Source organism: Phyllostomus discolor, chromosome 11 (assembly GCF_004126475.2).
Source record: "Phyllostomus discolor isolate MPI-MPIP mPhyDis1 chromosome 11, mPhyDis1.pri.v3, whole genome shotgun sequence".
Lineage (NCBI taxonomy): Eukaryota > Metazoa > Chordata > Mammalia > Chiroptera > Phyllostomidae > Phyllostomus > Phyllostomus discolor.
The window spans coordinates 68,028,396-68,052,064 of NC_040913.2; the positions used below are offsets into that span (position 1 = coordinate 68,028,396).

The 23,669-nt window shown below is 39.9% G+C and overlaps 1 protein-coding gene and 1 long non-coding RNA gene across 3 annotated transcripts in view; one reads left to right on the top strand and one right to left on the bottom strand.

The window, feature by feature from the left end:
* PSD3 (pleckstrin and Sec7 domain containing 3) overlaps positions 1 to 23,669 on the bottom strand; it is a 536,273-nt gene that overhangs the window by 60,481 nt on the left and 452,123 nt on the right. For both annotated transcript variants that reach the window (XM_036011513.1, XM_028526436.2), the window contains one exon: positions 20,471 to 20,664. In XM_036011513.1, coding sequence (XP_035867406.1) covers positions 20,471 to 20,664 — 194 coding nt within the window. The remainder of the gene's footprint in view (positions 1 to 20,470; positions 20,665 to 23,669) is intronic.
* LOC118497411 lies at positions 4,221 to 7,091 on the top strand. Its single transcript, XR_004899936.1, has 2 exons — positions 4,221 to 5,168; positions 5,377 to 7,091. It is a non-coding gene; the product is annotated as an uncharacterized LOC118497411 (long non-coding RNA).

Genomic DNA, 23,669 nt, shown 5'->3' on the forward strand with positions numbered 1-23,669 from the left:
TGCCTATTGTGAAAAAGCGTTAGTATTTTTAATACTGCTAAAATAGACATCATTATTTTTCTGTCAACTGTCATTCCCTTTAGATGTACTCTATGTTTATCACTGCCTTTATTCGTTACCGCCTTCGGGACCTCAGGCTGATTTTTTCCAACTACTTCTTGAAATCTATACTTAGCAAGCTTCTTTAAATTTTTTAAAATTTTTTATTGTTTACCTTTTACAGGTATCCCCATTTTGAGAGTCTTTAGGTGATAAATCTTTTTCTACTTTTGTTTATATAAAAATGTCATTATTTCATTAAAAATCCTAGGATGATAAGTCTTTTCTTATGAAGGCATTACTTCGTATCTTTCGGCGGCTCCCATCCTTTTTAGGGTGTCTATCTTGAATCTAAGTTTCTAGAAACTTAGACATGACATTTAGAAATAGGTTTAACTTGATCCAACTTGGTGTTCTTTAGACTTCCTCTACCATTTCCACAGACTTGCAGTCATTATACCCTTGAATACTGTCTCTCCTCCATGGGGTCCACTACCGTGACCTCTGATACTCTGACCTCTCAGTCCACATCGTGCTCCCTCGGATTCTCCATCTTTCTCTCCTTCTGTGCCCAAAGCTGGGCAATTCCGTCTCCAGTGCCGCTCTCTGGGCACCCAGGTCCAGAGGTGCCCTGAGGGTTTTTAGCAGTACCAGGTTAGCTTACCTCCCTAGATTTGAAAACATCTTATCACTTTCAGATGGTTTATAATGAAAGAGTTTCAAAATTCCTACGCCATCATATTGCCAGAAATAGTCTCTAGCTCTTTTTTCGTCCTCTTTAAAAAAATATTTACAAACTTTGTAACCCACTGAGCATTCATTTAGAGTGGGACATAGGAGGTAGAGGTTAAAGTGAGAACAAGAGAAATCAGAACAAGGAACACAGTAAGGAGATGACGATTTCCCAGATGAGAGAAAAAGCCTAAAATATTTACAGAGATGCAAAATAAATTAAGATAAAGAAATGGAAGGTACAGGGAAGGCACTGGGCTAGATTTGTAAACGTCCACTCTATCTGAGCCACACAATCCATTTAGTTAGGTACTGATTCCTCTACTTTACATCAATGTTTCCATTATTACTTACAGCGCAGTTCTAAGAGGCAGAGTAAGCTGCCGAGGAGCCTACCTATCTAAGGGTTTCGGAGCCACTGTGTGGGGCGATTCAGCGAGGAAATGTGTTCTAAGGGTGCATTAAGAAGGACAAACTTTCCAGGGGACAATCCTTTGCAATGGTCAGGCCCGGTGCTGGACTGAGGTGGAGGTGGGGTGCAGGGAAAGGAGAAAATGAGACCGGAGAGGAACGTAGGCCAGGTGTGTTCTCTCATCTCACTGAACTCTGGGACCTCCAAAGGTATCCCTGCTCACAGCTACATTTCAGAACAGAGGCACCATCCCCATGCCAGCCTCTCAGATGCTACCAGCCCAGCATTTCTGCAGAGTAATAGCGCTGAGAGCAATGACAACGACAGCAGAAGTAGTAGCCGCACTAACACTGACTGAGCGCATACTGTTGTAAGCGCTGCCCCAAAACTTGGTGCATATTAACTAATGCCCTCAACTCTACGGGCCCACTGGTATGAACTCCATTTTACAGATGCAGAACCCAGGGCCCCTCCTAACCTGCAACATTCGGTTCCCCAAAGCACTGACCACTTTGACGTTGTGGGTCAAAGGGCAGCTGGCCCCAAGTATCCCACAGTGGCACAGTGATTACTTTGATTTAGAGTTATTGGATAAGCAGCCAGTGCAAAAGGGCATGTCGACCCCTCCTTGTCTCCTTGAATGCAGGGGATAAACCTTCCCTGGGAAGGGTGCCCTCCTTGCTCCCTCGGGGTTTAGACAGACGCTCTTATCACTGGAGCTATGGAACCCGGGGCCGAGAAGCTTACATGAACACTGCTCGTCACTCCTTTATTAATACACCACTCCAGCCCAACCTTGGTTTAGATTCCTCACTAATGGGCACCCAAACTAAGCATCTTGTCCTGTTATTTCTTCAAAAATTTATTGTTTGTTTGCTTAAAAGGCTCGCTGTTTCATCGTTTCTGAGGACATCATTTATAATCTCCTGTGTGCATGTATTAAATTGATTTTTTTCCTCCATGTATCTGGTCTTTCGTCACTTTTCTAATTAGCCCAGCCATAAGAACTCAAGGAGGGTACAGGGGGAATGCTCCCCTTCGTGATGCAGGGAAAGAAGCGGGGAAAAATTTCAAATTATTTAAGAGCTGATTCAGCATGGAACCTGACCTATCAGAAAAAACACTGCCCAATTAGGATTGAAGGGATACCCTGGCAAACCGTCTGTACAAATGAACCAGTACCCATTCCAGGTAAAAATAAGAAACAAACAAACAAAAAAAGGTGAGCAGGCTCCTGTGATTGCTATTCTACGTCTCACACACACATTCAGAATATACATTTCTGCAAAAGAGAAATTGGGATTTATTCCAAAGATGACTGATATTGGACATATCATTAAGTCTTCAATATTACACAGCAGTTCTTATTAATTTTCTCATCTCATTTTTATTATACATTTGAAGAAGTCTTTTTGGAAATAAAGTAGAATGGATAATATTTTGGCTTCCATTATTATCATGGATCTTTGTAAAACAGTTAAATGAATAACTGGGAAAAAAAAACAACTATCATTCTTCTTTTGTATAAAATATCCCTGAGTAATAAAATATTAAATAAAGAGCAATAATTGATATCTGCCAGAAATAATGTTTTTTTTAAATCCACCAAAAGGTATAAACTTCAGGCAAGAGTTCCTATTAGCATGCTGTACTCTCCAACTTTCATTTCTGCTGAACTGAGCTAAGAACAGATTGTGTTTAAGATCTTACTGTTCCAATTTTTATTTTATTCAAAGGGAAGAGAATTTCTTCCTACATGAAGATCTCATCCTGTTTTTGACCTTCACTCTGGGTTCCTGATCATCTACTTTCCCCTTTTCTTCGAGTTTAATATCAGAATGACTTAATATGCACAGAAAGACACAGTATGTGCGTTGCTTATTTTTTCTTTAATACACTAACCTTTCCTGTCTGTTGGCTTGAAAAACACCCTTCCCTGAGCAACAATACCATTTCCCCGACCCCCAAAGAGTACAGAAGGGCGGAAGCCAAACTGTACCCATGCGAATGAGAAAGAATGCTTGAGTCATGCATGGCTGCAGCCTGACAATGCAGGCTCTGAGAGCCTAGAAAACAAGGAAAGGTGAGGATGTGGTAGTTCCACGCAAAACACCTTCAATTTCTTCATATGTTAATGGACAAAGACATTTAAAATATAAGGCAATACCAAGGATAGCATTCCAAAATAAATCCAACACCTTATTGTACCTGGAAACGGGGATGGGATGTGTGTGCTCAGCAAAAGCTCTTCTACACTAGTACAACTGGGCACATGTTAGATTCGTAGAAGGCACCGTTTTTATTCATTTTTATTTTTATATGCATTACTTCATTTTAACACTCCCAACAGCTTTATGGCCAGCTGTACTCGTTAACCCCATGTTCATGGGAAGCAAACTCAGACACCGATAGGGCCTCAGGTCAGGGCATAGAAGCACTGAGACTCCGACCTCCGACAGCCCAGGTCCCGCACACTCACAGCCCACAGGTGACTCTCCCTGGGAACCCCCAGGCTGCGTGGTGAGTGCGGAATCACAAACACGAGCACGATGAACTAAATGTTAAATGGTATCTGATGCAGAAAATTTAGGCAGTTATTTCACCCTGCACGTGCTGAATGGTCTTATAGGAAGAGTATCGAACACAACACATCAAGGGTTACAGAATCAATGCCTATAGGAGCCAGGATGATAATGCTGAACACCGAAGGGAAACTGCAATACATTATCAGCCAGTCCTGGAGAGTGGAGAGCACACAGCTCTGTCTATGTAAAGTCTCACTGAATGACCACACTGGAAAATAAAACCAAACCATTCTGATTTTTCAGGAGAGGTTAAAAAGAGAGGATGCTTATGGAAAATATTTTATTGTTTAAAGATTTTACTTATTTATTTTTAGACAGAAAGGAAGGGGGGGAGAAAGAGAGAAACATTAATGTGTGGTTGCCTCTCACACGCCCCCTTACTGGAGACCTGACCTGGCCTGTAACCCAGGCCTGTACCCTAGACTGGGAATCAAACTGGCGACCTTTTGGTTCTCAGGCTAACACTCAGTCCACTGAGCCACACCAGCCAGAACAATATTTTATTTTTTTAAATGTTGGTAACTGTGGACCAAATAAGACCTGCCAGCAATGACCTGAAAAAGACATTTCTAAAGTTGCTATATTTCCCTAGTGACAGTAACCTGAATTTGGGCAAAATTCTTGAAGTCTCTATCTCACAGGGTGAGGAGGTATGCACTCTCGCAGGAGGCAAGCTCTGCAGTTCTACGTCAGCGAGGCAGCTGAAGGTACAGCTCTGGCAGGGGCAGCCTGCTGTCTGGGGCTGGGCTGCGAAGGAGTTAGGTAAGTTCCTGGACGGCAGCCCTACAAATCATCAAGCGAAGTTAAGGGTAATCCCTGCATATTTATCCCCAACTTTCTTTCACAAAATATGCTCAGACACCACCACGAAGCACTACTGAATCTTAATTAACAGAGTATCTCAGACACTTTCAGATTCTGCTTGAAGCGATGAGTCCAAGCTGAGCCTAACAGAGGTTATCATCACGGGAGAGGGCAGCCCCACCGGAAGCAGCCGGCAGTGTGGACTGTCCCCAGCTTTATAACAGAGTGGTGGGGATAAACTAGCACTAGTACCATCGTATCTTAATAAATAATATCTTTGAAACATTTAAGACAATTTACACATTTTTGAAAAATCAGTTAATCCTTGCATTCTCTAGCTTTAAGATTAGGAGCTATTACATGTAGTCGACTCTACTTTATAAAACGAAAAACTGGGGCAGTCTTAAAGGAACCAGAAGTACAACCTATACACACTGTTTTTCCCAGAAAAAGATTTCCTTCTTTTATGTGAAAGGAATACATTTATATTATCAATAGAGAACAGAACGTGAAACAAGAGAACTGCAAAACATCCTCCCCAAGATGTCCCCCGAGAGGTAATGCTCCCTCTAGATATAGTTCTAGTCCTTTAAGAAGTTAAGACTCAGCCCTGGCTGGTATAGCTCAGTGGATTGAGCACGGGCTGCGAACCAAAGTGTCTCAGGTTTGATTCCTAGTCAGGGTACATGCCTGGGTTGCAGGCCATGACCCCCAGCAACCGCACATTGATGCTTCTCTTTATCTCCCGCCCTTCCCTCTCTAAAAATAAATAAAAATAAAATCTTTTAAAAAGAAAAAAAAAAGAAGTTAAGACTCTTACCCTAAATCAATCTTTCTAGACTAGAATCTCAAAAAGTATCCTGGACTGGGAGCCAGGAGACCTGAACTTTATTCACACCCTGATGTCCACTATTTCTCTGATTTTGGATGAGTAACCTAACACCTCTGGTGATAAATCTATAAAATACACTATAAGTTGTCAATTACTTTACAGTATTGTTACAGTGTTTGCTACATAAAGGTTATAAGGACACAGTCCCTATCCCTAGAGTTCGCCTGTTGAAGCAGGCACATTAACACTCTAATAACTTACTATGTGATAAGCTGTATACACCAAATGATAGTGTGGCACTGACCTACGAAAAATCACAATGGGCGTAAAGAGAGGAAGTCATTAATTCCATTATTGAGTAAAATTTGGAAGACAGAGAAAATTTTAAATGAGGTTTTAGTTTTCAGCAGGACTTTGAAAGAAAAAAAGATGTTCCCTTGACCTCCAGCATCTCTGCCAGGTATTTGAACTGAGACATTGAATCAAAATGTGAATCCCAGTTATGGAAGTCTCATAACACTGCTATTTACCACTATCCTTTAACGAGGTGACCTCTGGACAGAAGCCAACATGGTATTTTTTAACAGAGAGCACCTGGTTTGAAATTCTGGTTTTACTGAGTGACCCTGGGCAAGGCACATGGCCTCTCCATGCTTCACCTCTTTTCTCTGTAAAATAGAAATAAAACAGTACCTACTGCACAGGGTTATTCTGAAAGTTAGATGAGTTAATATGTATGAATCCTTCAGAAACATATTTTTTTTAAAGTTAAGGATGCTGTCTCCTAAAAGAAAATGCATCCAATTTTCATGGTAAAACACAAAACCCTTTAAAAATTTCATTCATGAATTCAGGATTTTTCTTTGTTAAAGTCAGTATTTTGAGAAGAAAAACCTCCTGACATTATTGATCAATTTTTAACAGAAAGGAGGTACATCTTTCAGCCTTAATTTAAGGGAGGGTAGATGCAACCCACTTATTAATATATTTATTGTTTCTATTTTGTCCTGGGCCCTGTCTTGGCTTTGGAGAGGTCAAACGTGAATGTAAACAATAAAAGGGAAGGATGGGAGAAGAGACAAAAGCTGGCAGAGAACTATCCATTCCTGAGTAATATGCTACAAAATGCACAGACTTAACTAACAAATGAGCATCTTTCCCCACTCGGTTAGGAGATGGCGTCGCTGAGGCCATGACTAGACGCAGAGGCACAGGAACGTAACAAAACTGGTCATCATAAGCTAAGGGTTCAGGGAAAAGAGTGCAGGCAGAAAGGAACATAAAAATGACTCTGTACATGTAATTATCTTTTCAGGAAAAACTGAAGTTACATAATACTAATACTAGCATCATATAAATTTGTTTAGAATTTTGACAAATGAACTGTGTACCTCAGCCAGAACGTTCCTCCCCAAATATCATCACGACTTGCCCCTTCATTTCAACTAGGCCTCCCACCCAAATGTGCCCTCATCCTGAGGTGTCCTGGGTGGCTCTACATAACACAGCGCCCGCATACTGCCTTCACCATCTCCTCGCCTGGCTTCATTTTTCCTCTGGATCATTCATACCTGCCTGAAATATTACATATAAATGTATTACTGACCTCCCTCTACGCTAAAATGGAACCTCCAAGGATGGACTTTGTTTGGTTTGTGGCTGTGTCCAGAGAGCAGATTAAAACATGAAAAAATCAGATATTCTGAATAGGCATGTAGATTATGTGACAATAAAAACTAAAGAGATTTTAAAAAAATCTTTTCTTTATCACTTAGTTCGTGAAACACATTAGGAAATTCAGGTTGCTCAAAGAGACGAGAAAGTAGGATAAAACTGGTGCAGATTATGTCAACAAGATGCTGGGTATGAAAAAAAGATCATCAGTGGAAACTCAGGCTCATAAGGAACAAATCCAGCATGACAAATTACCAGAGGTTTTCAAGGATTGGTAAAGAGTAAGCTTCTGTGGTAAGGGAATTCAAAATTCTGGGAAACAAACATGACCTCCTAACTTTTTAAAATTGAGGTATAATTGACATCTAACATTATGTTGGTTTCAGGTGTACAAAATGACTGGATACTTGTATATATTGTGAAATAATTCCCATAAGTCTAGTTAACATCTGTTGTTGCAAAAATGCATGGTTGCATTTTTTTCATTTAAGGTCTACTCTTTTAGCAACTTTCAAATATGCAATACAGTATTATGGACTATAGTCAGTGCTCTCATAGTTCTAATAAACTAAAAGAGGGAGCTGTTTTTAACAGCCTTCTTAAAAAGTTGGATATGGCAAAATGTGGGACGGAGGTGGGGAGCATTGGGGGGTGGGCTGGGATGGGAGTAAAAGACAGAAAACTGTACTTGAACAACAATTAAAAAAAAGTTGGACATGGCAAAATGTTACTGAAGTTCAGTAACTATTTTATCTGAAAGGTATGAAAGTAAATGCCAAGAAAATCAAGCGTACTAAGGTTTTTTCATAATTTCTTGAGTAATTTATAGAGCTCATTATAAAAACTTAGAGCAACGTGCTAAAGTGAAATGTACGGCTAAGTTATTACATCTGTCTGAGAAGTGCAGGTAGCTGCTGAATCAGACAAGTAGGTTTACCAAGCGACACCAAGCCGGGCTCCCTCAGCTTCATCAGCCCCTTGTGACCAAGCCCAGAAGAGGCCAGGGCCCTGCTGAGCTGCATTTCTGCAAATAGCAATTCGAGGAAGCCACTGTAGTGACAGAAACAGCCCAAGGCCCATGGGGACCTGAAAAATACGTCAAGAGAAGTATTCATTCCTAGGGGTGAGGATGGGGGGCCACCAGACAAAAGCCTGCTCTCCTGATGATGTGACAGCAGTCTGACTGCTTCTCCCAAACGTAGGAGCTTCAGAGAGACTCCCAGCCCCTCCCTCTGAGACATGGTTCTCACTCAGGCACAGGTGTCAGAAACAGCTGTGGGAGCTGCCTCTGAAGGGCTGCTGCCTCATGTTTACTGCTGCTCTTCCACTTCAGTGCTCTGGGGCCCACTGCATGGCAACCGAAGCTTCTATACAAACTCCTAAGTGCTGCTGGGACAACAGGAAACCCCGTCTGTGGACTATACCCGTCACCCCCATCCCCAATGGGTTCTTTATGGTCAGAACAGTCCCAGGACCATCATTCAGCAAATTTTTAAAACAGGGGAAGCACCCACCCATCTTGCCCTAAGTCATTCTTATTTTTTAATTGTTCCTCATGCTATTGTAGACATTTGTTATGTCTTTTTGCGTTTGTCATTATTCTGAAAATATTTTCTATATTTTATAAATAACAAGTGTTTAACTTAAAATATTAATTTTGCCTGATAAATTACATTTGTCCAGCATCAACAGCAAAAAAAATTAAAACATAAGGAAAAATAGCAGAACAAACACAGAAAACAATATAAAATCACCAGTCTAATCACAAAAGACAAGCATGATTAACATTTTGGTACGTGACCTCCTCATCATGTTACTACGCACACAGCTGCCACACAGTTGGGATATTATGCTGGTTTCTGTTCAACACTTCCACATATAGATGTGTATATATCTCATATGTCATTTTTAAAATGACTGCAAACAGTGATCCTGTATTGCTCTACCATATTTTACTCGGTGAATCTTGTATGAGCCATTAAGCTGTTTCCAAGGTGATGATTACCATGAGATGAGGACATTCTGTAGCTAAAATAACAATTAGGTTTTTTTGTGCATGTTTTGCATGGCTGTGCTAAACACCTCAATAATCAAATGAAGATCAAATGAAGGCTCAAATGAGCATCAGCCTCATTTGATCCTTCTCACCTTAGGGCTTTTGATTACCTGTTCCCTGGCTGGAGTCATCTCGTCCTGGATCTTTGTGTCCAAAGATTTCATGGACTTCCTTTCATAATTCAGCTCTAAGTTGCATGATGCCTGCTCAGGTATAGCCTGTCTGCCCCTTTATTCCCCTGGCACACATCTGGGGCTCAAAAGTTGTTTTTTTTTCTTTCTTTCTTTCTTTTTTAATATCACAGATAGAGCGCAGGATGACAGCTAGTGGGGGAGGGGAGTGGTGGAGGGATGGAGCAAAAAGGAAAAAGGACTCATGGACAACAGGGTGTGATGACGGGGGGGATAAGGGGACTAAATGGTAATGGGGAAAATACACCACAGATTGAATTAAAAAATGAATCAACGACCTATTTCATTTTGAAGTTCAAATTCTTAAGCTGAAACAATCCAGTGGTAATTTTTTTGTACATAAATTTCTATCACTATCATTATTTCCTTTAGTAGACCAATATTGTATTTTTAATTTCAAATTTTCATCAGATTACAGAAGGATTTGAAACACTGCATTGCATAATCATACAGAGGCATCAAGATTATCTTCTTCTTTCTCCTACATGTTAACTAAACCGAAAATGCAAACAAAATGAGTCAACAGTCCAAAGAAAATAATCAAATACAGTGAAAACTGTATTTCCTTTTCAGAAAGAAGTGTGTTGAAGACTCTGAACACAGATTTGTGTATGTGTGTGTGTGTGCTCGCGCATGTGCGAGTGTGTGCTAAAAGACTGTGCCACTACTCCCCCGGCCTAGGCCCTTGTCAAGCAGTGCTTCTGGCAGGGATGGTGGGCGGCCCCTTGTAACCAACTCCACTCCACAGAAGGAAAGGGTGGGTTTTATAGACATGGGCCATCAAATGGAACTTAAAAACCTAAAACTTATTTTTTTAGTCTAACTGTAGAATTGTGAAGACGCGCTCCCCATTGGAAACAGATAAAATGCCACCAACACTGGCCTGTCAAGGGGCAAAGCGCTGCTCGCGAGTGCACTGGGCTGCCTTCCGGTGCTGGTCTGTGACCTCGTGGCAGCGGTGCCAGTTGCCTCACTGGAGCCCCGCCGTCACAGAACCAAGGTGGGAAGGAGGCGGACCTGGCCTGCTCGAAAATAATTGCTTTGCCTCCATTCAAAGAATCCTTCTCTAACAGGAGGAGACAACTGTCTTTGGGGGGAAAACCTATTCCACTTTTATTATTCTTAATTATAATGTCACTGTTCCCAGTGTTGCACAATAGCAAAGAATTTGCCTGCACTACTGTTAGAAATGCTATTTTCAGTACCTGTGACTCACAGCAACATGTACTCTCTCAAATTTGACATGCGGGACCAAATGTGTAAAACTTTTACCGACAGGCAAGTATGTAAACCCTCTAAAGTGAGTGAGCCTCCCTAACCTCCTCCAGATGCTGCTGCACAAGCTATACCCACAGTACTTAAAATCAGACTGAAAATATGAACCAAACATGTTCCTCACATCCTTAGAAAGCAACGAACATTTCAATACTTCAAATTAGAAACAAGTCTCAGGTGGGTAAACTCACTGAAGAAACTACACTGGAAATGCAATGTGATTAAAATATTTCAAAATTATTAAAGTGATCTGTCCATGCAATTAACCCTTTGTTGCACTCCATTTTCTCAACTCCCCCATTTCCATTTTCCGAAAGAAAACACTAACGTTTGAGCTGTTCCTGTGGGTAGTTAATTTCCATCAAATCACTCAACAAGGTGTTGTATTATTAATGGATTGTGAAGTTTTCTAGTGGTGTTCTGCAGCGAAACATGGAGTTAGCAAACTTAAGCTCTCCATTCCATCTTCTTAATACACTGGTGCGCCTTTGTTTCCTTGGTCTGGTGGTCCCCTCTCCACCGTCTCCCTGTGAGGGCAGCACACCCGCACTCCCTCCCCGCTTTCCTCCATTTCTCGCTCCAGTTTTACCTTCCTGTACTTAAATCTTCCACATTTCTAAATGAAAACCACCAAAATTCTGTTATTGTGGTGAAGTTTTAAAATATTACACTGTTGTGTTAATAATTACTAATTTGTGTTTTTCAGGTTTTCTGTTATTACTCTTACACAGATTTCAAGAAAGATTCCTCAATTATTTCAAAATTTCCTATGCAACCAGGCATTCTATTAAGTTTCTGAAAATTTATTAAGAAATGTGGAGAAATCGGAAGGTTAATCAAGAGCAATAAAGTAAACATACACATATGATCACCTAGGTAAAGAAATTATCAGTACAGGTAGGGCAAAAGTAGGTTTATAGTTGTTCATGTGGGAAATACTGTAATAGTTAATAAATAATAACACAAGAACGAACTCTGTTTTGCATACTCACAGCTGTAAAGCCACTTCTGCCCACCCTGCGTAGCTGAATGGCTGGGCACTCATCGCTGATTGCACGTCCTCCCCCTGCTAGAGGTGACCACTATTCCGCAGTTAAAGATTTCTTTATGTGAGTGTATTCCTACTAAAAACAGTTCTGCGTGCTTTAGAATGTTGTCATATGTGCACATTCTTCTGCAAGTTGATGTTTTTCATTCAATGTTAGGTTTGTGAGATTCATGTGATTCATGGAACTCTAGGTTCCTTGCTTTTCATTGTTACATAGTTTTATATTAAATGATGTATAAAATCCCTCTTATTTCTTATTAAGGGCCATTTAGGTTGTTTTATTTTGAGTTGCTGTGAACATTCCCCCTCTTGTAAAACTGTAAGCATTTCTGTAGATATCCACCTAAGATTGGATTAACTGAGGCATGAACGTAGTATTTTCAACTTTGCTGATTATTGCCACTGCCTTCCAAAGCGGGGACATGACAGACTTGCTCACAGGGCAGAAGAGTGACGACTGCTCTAAGTCCTTGCCAACACTTGGTGTTATCATTCTTTCCAGTTCTGGCTAATGTGACGTATGTGGTATGTCTCATTGTATGTTTCAATTGATTATCCTTGATTATTGGTAAGATTGAGTGACTCTTCATATGTTTATTGATCATCTCAATTTCGTTTTCTGTGAATGGTCTCTGCAATTTACTGCCCATTTTTCTATGGGATTGTCTTTTCTAATACATTTAAGATTTTTAATATTGTGGATATTAATCCTTTATTAGTAATATGCTACAAGTATCTTCTCCCAATATTTGGATTGACTTTTAACTTTTTAAAGAGGATTTTAATATAAAGAAGGCCTTACTTTTAATACAATCATATGTATTAATATATTCTTTTACTGATTTTGTTTTTCTAAATCTTGAGAAATCCTTTTCTATCCAAAGGTAACCAAGACATTATTTCACATTTTCTTCTAAAGTACTTTAGATTTTGTCTCTTAAATGTTTACATCTAATCTATGAATACATGAAACCGATTCTTCTGGTTGGACTGATGTGGGGACCACACCTCCCACCCTGCCCCCCAAATACTCCACCTACTGTACACCACACACAGCCTCAGCACCAGTTACTGAAGCATTTCTGTTGTCCCTAATTATCTGGATTACTGCCTATGTCTTATATCAAGTTATCATAAACACTGAACACCGCTGTTTCTAGCCTTTCCTGTGCCGTTGTCCTACTGATGTCTTGTTAGCAGGGAGAATATCAGCATGGTCCCAACGGCCCTTTTTCTGCTCCGTTTTGACCAGTTTATGTGGTACCTTAGCAAACAGTGTATGTACTGACTGTGGTAATTCTCGATGGTGATTACTCTCTGTATAGAGTAACTAAACGTAAGCTCCACAGAAGAGAGAGTCTTTGCAGTCTTAGGTACTTGAGGAGTGCTTAATCACATAGGAAAAAAAGCATTCATTACTTGCACCTCAGCTCATAACCGTGGTAACAAAAACCAGACAAGCAGCTCATTTAGAGGTACCACTAAAATAAAAGTGCAGCATTATGTATGGTCTTGTCCATTTGCCTGTCCCCATCCTGTGTGCTCTGTCAGTCTAAATGGGGGAAGCCAGTCACAATTTCAAAAGACTCAGGAGCCAGGATAGCAGTAGTGATTGTGCGAGGAGACCTGGTGTGGTGCTCCAGGGAGCTGTGCAAGCCGTGGCCAGTGGGAACATGCCTAACTAGGTTTGTGCAATTCAGTTTATAATATGCACTGTGGTGGCCAAGCAAAAGAACCATTCACGCCCACCAGCCCTAATTTGAGACCTACAGTCATCTAAATACATGCTACAGAGTGATGGGCTGGCCTGACCACACAAAAAATGCTGAATTAAGCATCTTCTAAGCATTTCTTTTCTCATGGACACTGGTTTTAACAATATGCTACAGTTAGTTTGTTATAATCAGACTTTAGTTTCACCTGAAGTCCTGCTATTCTACACTACAGCCTTGGATAAGACATTTAATACTAATCTCCTCCTGACTAAACTGGGGATGATGATGATGATGATGATGATACCTGTTTCACAGGGTGATGATGAAATGAGTTAGTGCATGGAGTGTTAGAATAAAGCTCTACTGATTGGGTAATCACTTAATTGTGAATATTACTATCCTCAGTTAGAACATTAGTGTTCTAAGTATCTTGTTTCCTGTCACTTTGATTTCCCCAAGTATCTTACATCAGACTGATACAACTAAGAGCTTATATTGAATTTTGTTTTTCCTTCTACTTGAATAAATCCAGAACACACATTTTGTTTTCTAAATCTGACTGTTCAAAGCTCTCCCTTGGTGTCAGATTTAATGGGTTCAGTAAACATACTTTTATGAGAAATACAACGTTTGCTTTTAATCATGACTTGTCTCCTGGAGGCAGAAATTCTTAGCTGGGCATATCTTCAAAATGCTAAATGAATAAGTAAATAAAATGAAGTAAAGAAAACCTCCAAGGTTTTTAAAATGCTAATACGAGCAGTTATAGATGCCATCTAACAAACTGAGTTTAGAGCTAATTAAAAAAGTGAAAGATACCAAATCTTAAGTCAGACAACTGATCATTTAGAGAGATACATCCATCAGGTTTTTAATTTCTCCATAGAGCTTGGACCAAAATCTTCCCTTATTAAGCCCTTTTAGTCATATCTGTCATCAGAGAACCTGGTCATGTTTACCTATATAGACAAGTGCCAATGTAGCTCTACCGACACTGAACATGATGAATCCAAGTAAATGTCTACAGGCTCAGCAGCACTAATACGCCAAAAGGTATCATTATACAGACTTCTCAAAAATTATATGAAGTACATGTTCCATGAAAGCTCCACTTTTAATGCATTGCAAATAAAAAGTGCTATATTTCAGAACACATTAAACATGAATATTATAAAGCATATTTCAAATTTGCTTGTAGTGACTACCTTTCAAAAGAGGAAGCAGATGCCTTCAGAAGCAGTTCAGGCATGCCGGTGGACTTCCAGGAAGCTGCAGCAGAGCAACACTGAGAGAAACCAGTTCAACCATACGTGACTGAAAGTCCAAAAAACCGTGGTGGGGGACCAGAGGGAAGGTGAGCTGGGAAGAAAATGTATCCCTTTCTAGTTCTCCAAATACATATCTAAAGAGTTTGTACTCAAAGACTTAGATTTCCTTATCAGTTTCTGTTCTTTAATTTTTTTCTTTCCTTTTTTAAAATTACCATTTAGTCCCCACATACCTTCTCATTTCCTTATCACTTTCATAGCTTAGTAAATATTAGGTCTCTTGAGGTCTGAGGCAACAAGAAAGAAATTTCTTAACAAAAGGGATCAGTAACCAGTTTAGTTTTATTTATGTCCATAAAAGATTAACTGCTACAGGAACTGCCCTCCTATTATAACTGGAAACAGGACAGTATATAAAACGAATGTTTACAGACCTTGTACAACAGGCAACTTTGGACTATGATTTCAAAGAGAAAGGAACAAACAATCCCCCAGATTACAGTCTGGAGGAAATGCCTGGGGCCCAGCAGTGAAGGAGCGTACCTAAACAGAGCCTGTAAGTCATGCTGAGTTCAAGAGCTCAAGGGGGAGTTTGGTGGGGCTGAAGTGGCTAGAATTTGTAGAAAAGAATAAAAGAGAGGAGACATATACACAAAAAGACAGCTCTGGGGACTTGCAGAGGAATCCCCAAGTCTTGGCTGCAGCATTGACCTGAGTTCACCTAAAAGCAAGCTATTGAGTGCATGGGGGTGACCTACCAAAAAGCAGTGGAATGAAAAATTTCAAGGGCTCACACAGAGCTAGCAATAGTTTGTGTTCTTATCAGACAGGGTAGAAGGACTTCGTAATACCAGGGACTGGATGGAGTCTAATTAAGAGTAATAATACTTTAGTAATGGAGCTAAATAATGCCAGAATAAAGGCTGCTCTGAATCTACCATGTAGCAAAAGGTAAGGCAAGCCTCTAAAGGATTCAGTTAATCTACAAGTTACTTATCTGCACAGAATAAAATCCAACGTTCTTTAGAGAAATATAACCAAATCCAGCCCCCCAAAATGTCACAGTACCTGACATTCAAATAGTACTAGGAATGCAAAAAAATAAAAGGAAGGTATGACCTATAGCTAGTAGAAAAATCAATGTAACATCCCAGAAATGAAAGAGGGAAAGGAATTCTAAGAGAAGGACCTTAAAACAGCTATTATAAATACCATAAATAAGATGAAGGACATTAAGAAAAATACAAACTTGATAAGGGGAGAAGTGGAGAATATAAGAGATTCACAATTCAATTTCAAAGATAAAATATACCATATATGAAATGAAAAACATTACAGTAGGCTTGAAGACACAGGAATAAAAATGTATTATAATAAAGTACTGAAAATACAAAGAAGAGTTAGAAAAAAACTGAACAATGCTTCAGTGAATCTCAGTGTAACATTGAGTGGTCTGTCAGAGGGAACCAGAGTCCCAGAGAGAGGAAGGAGTGCTACAGAAACAATGGCTGAAAAATCCCCAAACCTGGTGAAAAACATAAACTGATGAATACAAGGACAAGAAATAGCAGGTAAGGAAAACATTAAAAACACATTAAGGTATCTCATAATAAATCAAATTATGAAAATCAAAGATAAAGAGAAAACTCTTGAAAGGAGCCAGAGAGGGGGAAGCACACTAGGTACAGAGGAACAAAGAATGGTATCAGACTTTCCGTCTGAAACCATGCAGGGCAGGAAACAGTGGAACAATGTTTTAAAATTACTGAGAGAAAAAGGAAGCACTGCTAAAGAATTGAACATAAATTTCTAAAATTAAGATGTAATATAAATTGTTTAAAAATCAATAAAACATGAGAACAATTCTTACCAGCAGGAGTTTACTGTAAGACATATTAGAGGAAATTGTTCAAGCAAGACAACCCCCCCCCAAAATTTAAAAATGATACTAAATAGAAATTTGAAACTGCAAAAAGAAATCCAGTACACCAGGAATGGTCAGTATGTATAAAAGTAAAAAACACTTCTGTTTCAAGCAAAAACAGTAACAATATACTATGAGTTTTATAACATATACACAATTAAAATGTATGACAATAGTATACATACTAGGGAAAGAGAAAGGTAAGCAACATGTTATAAGGATTTCAAACTACACGTGAAGTACTAAAATTTGAAGAGAGACTGTGAGAAATGAAAGGTTTTACTGTAAACACTACAGCAATCGCTGAAATTATAAAACAAAAGGGGCACAGCTAATACGCCAATGGTGAAAATAGAAACACACACACACAATCCTGAACAAGGCAAGAGGGAAAACTGAAAGATGAAATAAGTAAAAAACAAATAACAAGATGGTAGATTTGAAGTCAACAACATCAGTAATGACCACAAACATGAACAGTCTAAACACTTGGCAACTGAAAGACAGATTGTCAGCTGAATAAAAACCAAGACCCATTGTTATAATACGAAAAATTCTAAAGACTTCATAGATAAAAATTGAGAAGTTAGAAGAAATTTCTGTATATCATGCATAAACCAAAAAGAAAGCTAGAGTCATTATATTAACATCAGATGAAGTGGACTTTGAAATAAGGAATGAAAAGGATCATCTCATGGCAAAGGGATCGTTTCATTGAGAGGACAAAACATACATATTGGACAGGAATGCAAAATGGTGCAGACACTTGAGAAAAGAGTTTGGAGGTTTCTTATAAAGTTAAACATATACTTAACATACACGCCAGCAATCTCATTCCCTTACTCCTAGGTAACTTCTAAAAACATACATACATGCAAAGACTTCTGTGTGAATGTCTAAAGCAGATTTATTTATAAGGGCCAAACATGGGAAGCACTCAAATGGTAAAGTGTGGGGAGTCCAAACTGTGGAATGAACACGTCACTCAGCAATAAAAGAGACAATCTATGAATTCAGAGGGCACACGAGAAAACGGACGAATCTGCAAAGAACACTGCCAAGTCAAAGTCTCAATTCCATTTACTAAAATTCTAGAAAAGGTAAACTATAGTGCAAGTGGACAGATAACTGAATGCCATGGGCTGGGAGGAAAGGGAGACAAAAACGAACTGCAAAAGTACAATAAAACTTTTCCAGGTGAAGAAAATGTTACGTATCTTGATTGTGATGGGGGTACACAACTGTATCTATTTCTCAAAATTCAAACTATACACTTGGTAAGTTTCAGTGTATGTAAATTATCACTAGAAATTATTCACTTTCTGTACTGGAAAAATTAAATTATCCATCCACACTAAAGTTAATGGAGAACAGATGACAGCTAGTTGGGGGAGTCTAGGGGGTGGAGGGATTGAGCAAAAAGGAATAAGGACTCATGGGCACGGAAAACAGGGTGGTGAGTGCTGGGGGAAGACGGGTATAAAGGGACTAAATGGTAATAGAAAAAACATAATAAAGATTATACATTAAAAATATGGAAAGTTGGAATGAGAATACACAGGAAGAGCCTGAAGAATTAAAAGCCACTAAAACTTTGAGACTGCTTCCAAGACCTTTCTCTCAAAGGCAGAGGGGGAGACGCCCCACCCCCACCCCAGTGACAAAGCAACTGACAGAACAAAGCCTAGAAACAGGGGCCCGATTAGCCCCCAATGACTAGATCCACCTATTTTCCATTCACGTCTGTGTTCTGAGACAGAAACAGACAGAAGCAGGTAAAACTCTTACAATTGCTAAAAAGACAAAAGCCCCGTGACACTTAAAACTGCCCTAATCAACCAGAAGTTCTCAAAGGAGTGAGCTAAAGTTAGCGGCAGGAAACCTCTGATCTGGTACAAGAGGTCTCTGACGGCTCAACTGCTGAGAAACTCCCAGGTTTCACACCCACACACCACGCACTGCTAAGGGAACAGAGCTTCCAGCTGGGGAGTTCTCTCCAGGAACCCTCAGCGGTGGCCCAGGAAAACACGGACTAAGAAAAACTTCAGAAACAGGCTGAATCCGGGGACACACTGAAATAACTTAAACAAGTGTGTCAACTGACTACCAGGGAAGTGAGTCACTGAAATGGTGCTGCTCACTGATGCTCTCCTGGTCCTGCGGGATGCAGCAACAGTGCCTGGATCGGTAAGAGCTGTTTTGCTTCCTTTTTTGCCTTTTCTTGAATTGGTATTTTAAACCATCATTATTCTGTTTTCCCTTTTTGCCTCTAGCACTTCACATGAAGTCTGTCAGTTATTTCTGCATTTTCCATTTAGCCCATGAAGTGAAGCTACATCCCCACCTGAGGAGGACGGACACCAACCGGCAAACTGCGGCCCTGTATATGGGAGCCACAGCCAGACACGGCATGTGGGACGGAGGGCAGTATGTTTGGGTTTGCGGTTATAAATGAGAGGTTGTACTGCGCTGGGTAAAAGCACTGCTTGAACTCAACACATGGAGAAAGGCTGTGTGTGCAGGCTGGGAACAAAGAAATGAATGTCTGCTGCTTTGTCTACCAAGAACTGGTTTTCTCTGAGAACTGTATCTTACTCCTGGAGACAATTTCCCTGTTGCTATTACAACCACGTGGGTGCTGTCAATCAAGTATCCCATTCCCTCAGCCATACAAAACAGAGTCCTGCCCCAGAACCAGACAAAACTGGAAGTTTGGGATGAAAAAGAATCCTTCTGGTGACAAAACTGAACACGTGCTCTGTAGTGCTGCCCGTAATCATGTATCCGGCCATGTAAGAGAGTTCTGTTCCAAAGAATAAAGCTTACGTGCAAAACAATGCGAGACAGAAATGGTTCAAGTGTCCTAGTGACAATCTTTCACCTTCAGGTGTGTCCTTGCCCTTTTTTCTAAGCTAGTTGGACCTACTGTCACCTGCAACTACAAGAGTCCTGACACCAGGCTCTTAGAAGAAATTAAGTAGTTTAGCAGGCTAGCGTGGAGACGTACTGGGAACATGGTGGGGTAGTCCTAAAGAATATGGAAATATTAAGCAGCTTTCTCAGCATCTTAAGTCAGTGTCAAAGCCACTCTGCTTCAATGCTTCCCTGACAGCAGCCTCACAGAGTATGCCGGCACACGAAGATCAGTGCCCAGTCACACGTGGAAGCGAATGGCGGCACGTCCGTCTGGGCACCGCACACTGCTGTCTGTGGGTGGGCCGGGAGGCCCTAGAGGCTGAGCCCACCGGTTGTGGCATGCACACCAGCTCAGCCTCGCCTGTTTGACAACACCTAACTGCCGTTTCACTCTGCAAAGTGCACCCCTCTCAAACACTGGATCTGCAGTAGATACCCATATCTCACGCTTCGCAGAACCGTCTCATGGAACTCCTTCCATTTCCAATTATGCCACATTCACCTATGCCACACCTGCCCATCTTCCACAAGGCCAATTCTTCCACATACGCTTGGAACTCTCAATTCTTTGGAGCCCTGCTTTGTCTCTTGGGTTTTATGCCAATGATTAGTCTGTGTTATAAGTTCAAGTTTTCCCTTACCTACCAGAAATGTAAATGGTACGAAGACAGGGACCTCATCCATTCTCTTCACTACCATATTCTCTGATGCCTAACACATAGTAGGTACTCAGAAGTATTTGTGGAAACCAAGAGAAAGTGAATAAAAAGTTGGAAGTAAATAATCTGCCAGAAGACTTCCATTTCTGAAGCTCTGTAATTCTACTTTGAGAAGATCAGGTGCCACAGTGGATTTCTGACTTAGGGTCAGATGTTTTATCAAACTTTAATAATACTTTTCTAGATCAACATAATTTTCCCTCATCTTTGACTTTACTTCATAAAAATTCACTTTAAATTGAGCCTAAAGATGAGATAAATGACAACAAATGATACTTACTCTTCTTTCCATCCATATCTGCGTGAATTTTCCGAGCCAAGAACCCACTTTTGTACACGGCGGCATTTGGGTCATGAGGAATGTCCAGGAATGGGTTGGTGGTACTCCCAATGCGGCTGATGGTCTTCGGATGTGTTCCATTAGCCTTCTCATCAGTGCCTTCTGATGGAGATTTTTTTTTCTCTTCATCATCTCTAATGGGAGAAAACACAAAGATTGAGCATCTACCACAATACTCAACAAACAAAATTTTTTAGTATAATGAACTGTGGCGTTTTCCAATGGCTTAGCAGCCTTAATAGAAACCATGTAACAGCAGCTATCATTTACTAAATGCCTCCTATGAACCAAGTATCAATGATCATGACATCTTGTAAGACGACACTAGTAGTGGCCTACATTGAGGTAAGGCAATAGACTCAGAGTTGAAATAAGTACTAAAGTTGAGATCTAGTAGTTAAAGGAAGAAACAGTGAAGATAAGATTGTCAAATCTCTAAAGCCTCTGCTCTTCCCACCCACAACAGTGCCTTCATGTTCACCTTCTTTCAAATGAGAGGATGGTCTTCGGCGGAGATCATGATTTTTATTGTTGATTTCTGGTATCTGTATGGTCTAGCATAATGCCAAACATACAGAATACAACAAATAATTGCAGGTTAAGTTCAATGAATAGCATTGAACTATATCTACCAAATAGCCAAGTTAACCTCAAATATCAAAACCACAGGTAAAGCAACCAATGGGTTAGGATGGTGTGTCTGGCACAGTGATTTGGCATTTAACGGCTATTTTCCAAACCACCCTGAAAGTGTGGGGCACCGTAACAGTCATGCTTGAGGTTGTAATGTGCATGCAGTATAAGGAGAAAATGGGAGTGGGGAAGGAGGTTAATAAGTGCTGATACACTCCTGGAAAACAAAGCACAATACAAAATAAGAGCATTTGTCTTAGTTCCTGTTTTAATTTTCTGAATTAACCTCTGGTTTCATTGTTTATTAAACTTTGACCATTGAATCTTTTTGTTAAAACTTTGCCAAAATAACCACCAATAAAATATATTTAAAACAAACCAAAAAATTAACAATTATCTAAAGTGTTTATTTGGTGATTGAGAAAAACTGCCTTTTTTTCTCTACTGGTATTTGGTAGGTTTTTGTGAGGTATATGAAAATGCCAGTGGACTCTGAGACACCTATATTTTACTTTTGAGATAATTTTAGATTTCCAAAGATAGTACACAGGTTGCCGTATATATGCCCATCACCCAGTTTCCACAATGGTATCAGCTTATATAACTACAGTAAAAATTCAGAACAAAGAAATTAACACTACAAAATAGCGAATTAAACTTGAGTTTATTCAGATTTTACAAGTTTTCTTGCTAATATTTTTTCTGTCCCAGGATCCTACCCATGATCTCCCAGTGCCTCTAGTTCTCATGTCTGCTCCGGTCAGTGACAGTCCCTCAGTTTCTTTCTTCTTGTCCTTCATGGCCCTGACACTGAAGAGGACTGGTCAGTTATTTCGTAGACTATCCCCATTTCAGGTCTGTTTGATGTCTTCTCATATCTAGGTTAAGGTGGTATAATTTTAGGAAGGATGCCACAGCCGATGTACCTTCTGAGTGCCTCAGATTTTTACTGCCAGGCATACTGACCTTGATCACTCAGTAAAGTGGTCTCTAGCAAGTTTCTATACTATGAAGTTATTATTTTTCTTTGAAAATGATTTTCAGGAGATATTTTTATGGCTATGAAAATACCCTTTTTCTTTAAACATTTGACTGCTAATTTTAGCATTTATCAGTGACTCCTGCCTGTGACAATTATTGCTGCGGTGATGTAATGGTGATTTTATTCCCCTCATTTCTCCTACCTTACTAATTGCAACTTTGCTGTTAAGTATGGGCAATGGATTTTAAATTTTTATTCGGGTTATAATCAAACAGTATTATTATTTAATTTTTTGCTCAAAATTTTCCAGCTTTGGCCATTGGGAGTTATATCAAGTAGGCGGGTCACATAAGGTTACCAAGAACTTAAAATGTATACAGTCCAAATTCAGATGTGCATTAAGTGAAAAAATATAGAGCAGATTTCAAAAGATGGAAAATATTTCAATAATTTTTATATGATTACACATTGAAACAATAATATGCTGAATACACTGGGTCAAACTATAAAACTTTCCCTGTTACTTTTTGCTTTTATAACGTGCCTACTAAAATTTTTAAATTACATATGTGGCATGGATTACATTTCCCTTAAACAGGGCTGTCGTTAGCAAGGCTTGCACGTCCCATGAGGTTGGAATACTAAAGGCCTGGTACAACAGTGGGGCAGTAATTGGAGAAATGTTCAACATACAGCTCAGTAAAGCTCTGTGACAGTAAGTGAAAATATTCAATCCTGCAAAACAAGTATTCTTGATGTTGTGAAGGTTAATGAAATGACCTTGTCAGACTCTGAGAGTAAGAGTCTGTCGTGGCCAGAGATGCGGTTTGGCACCATCTGGTGATGGCTGTCTTCTGGGCTTAAATACACATGGGTGTGTGATGACTGGGACTTCCAGGACGGAAGTGACACCAGAGATAATACTGTAAGGTCTTTTTCCTCTGCTGCTAGCACTTCCCAGCACCACCTTGCACTCCCTTCTCTTTTATTCCTGCCCTTCCTATTCCATCTTCTCAGTTCCCAGAACTTCTGCCTGGCTCTGTTTGAGACAGGAAGTGGCAGAGAATAGGAACCAATCACGAAATACCTGAAGTCACATTATTGTTGCTGGCATCATTGTGGGGGGCTTTGTTTTTATAGATATCATAAATGCAAGTGCCTCACCATAAGGAAGGCTGTTTCCATCGTATGTAAAAGCAGATATAAATTAACACAATATACTCATAAAAGTGATTCTGTAAATCAACTTAACTCATTTCTGTAGAAGACGGTCCCTTAACTAGGGCTTTCTCATGCACCCTGACCCAGTGAGGCATTTTCTGAGTGACAATACAAAAGATTTTATTAAAGTAACACAGAGAAGACCCAAAGGGCTCTCTGTCTTGATTGTGAGAAGAATGAGCCATAGATGAACATTTTGTACATTTCAAAAGATTCCTAGTGGAGTGCAGTCTACCGAAATTCCAGACGTCTCGACACCTTACAACCTACAAAATTGCCCCAAGCACTCCCCACCCCAACCTG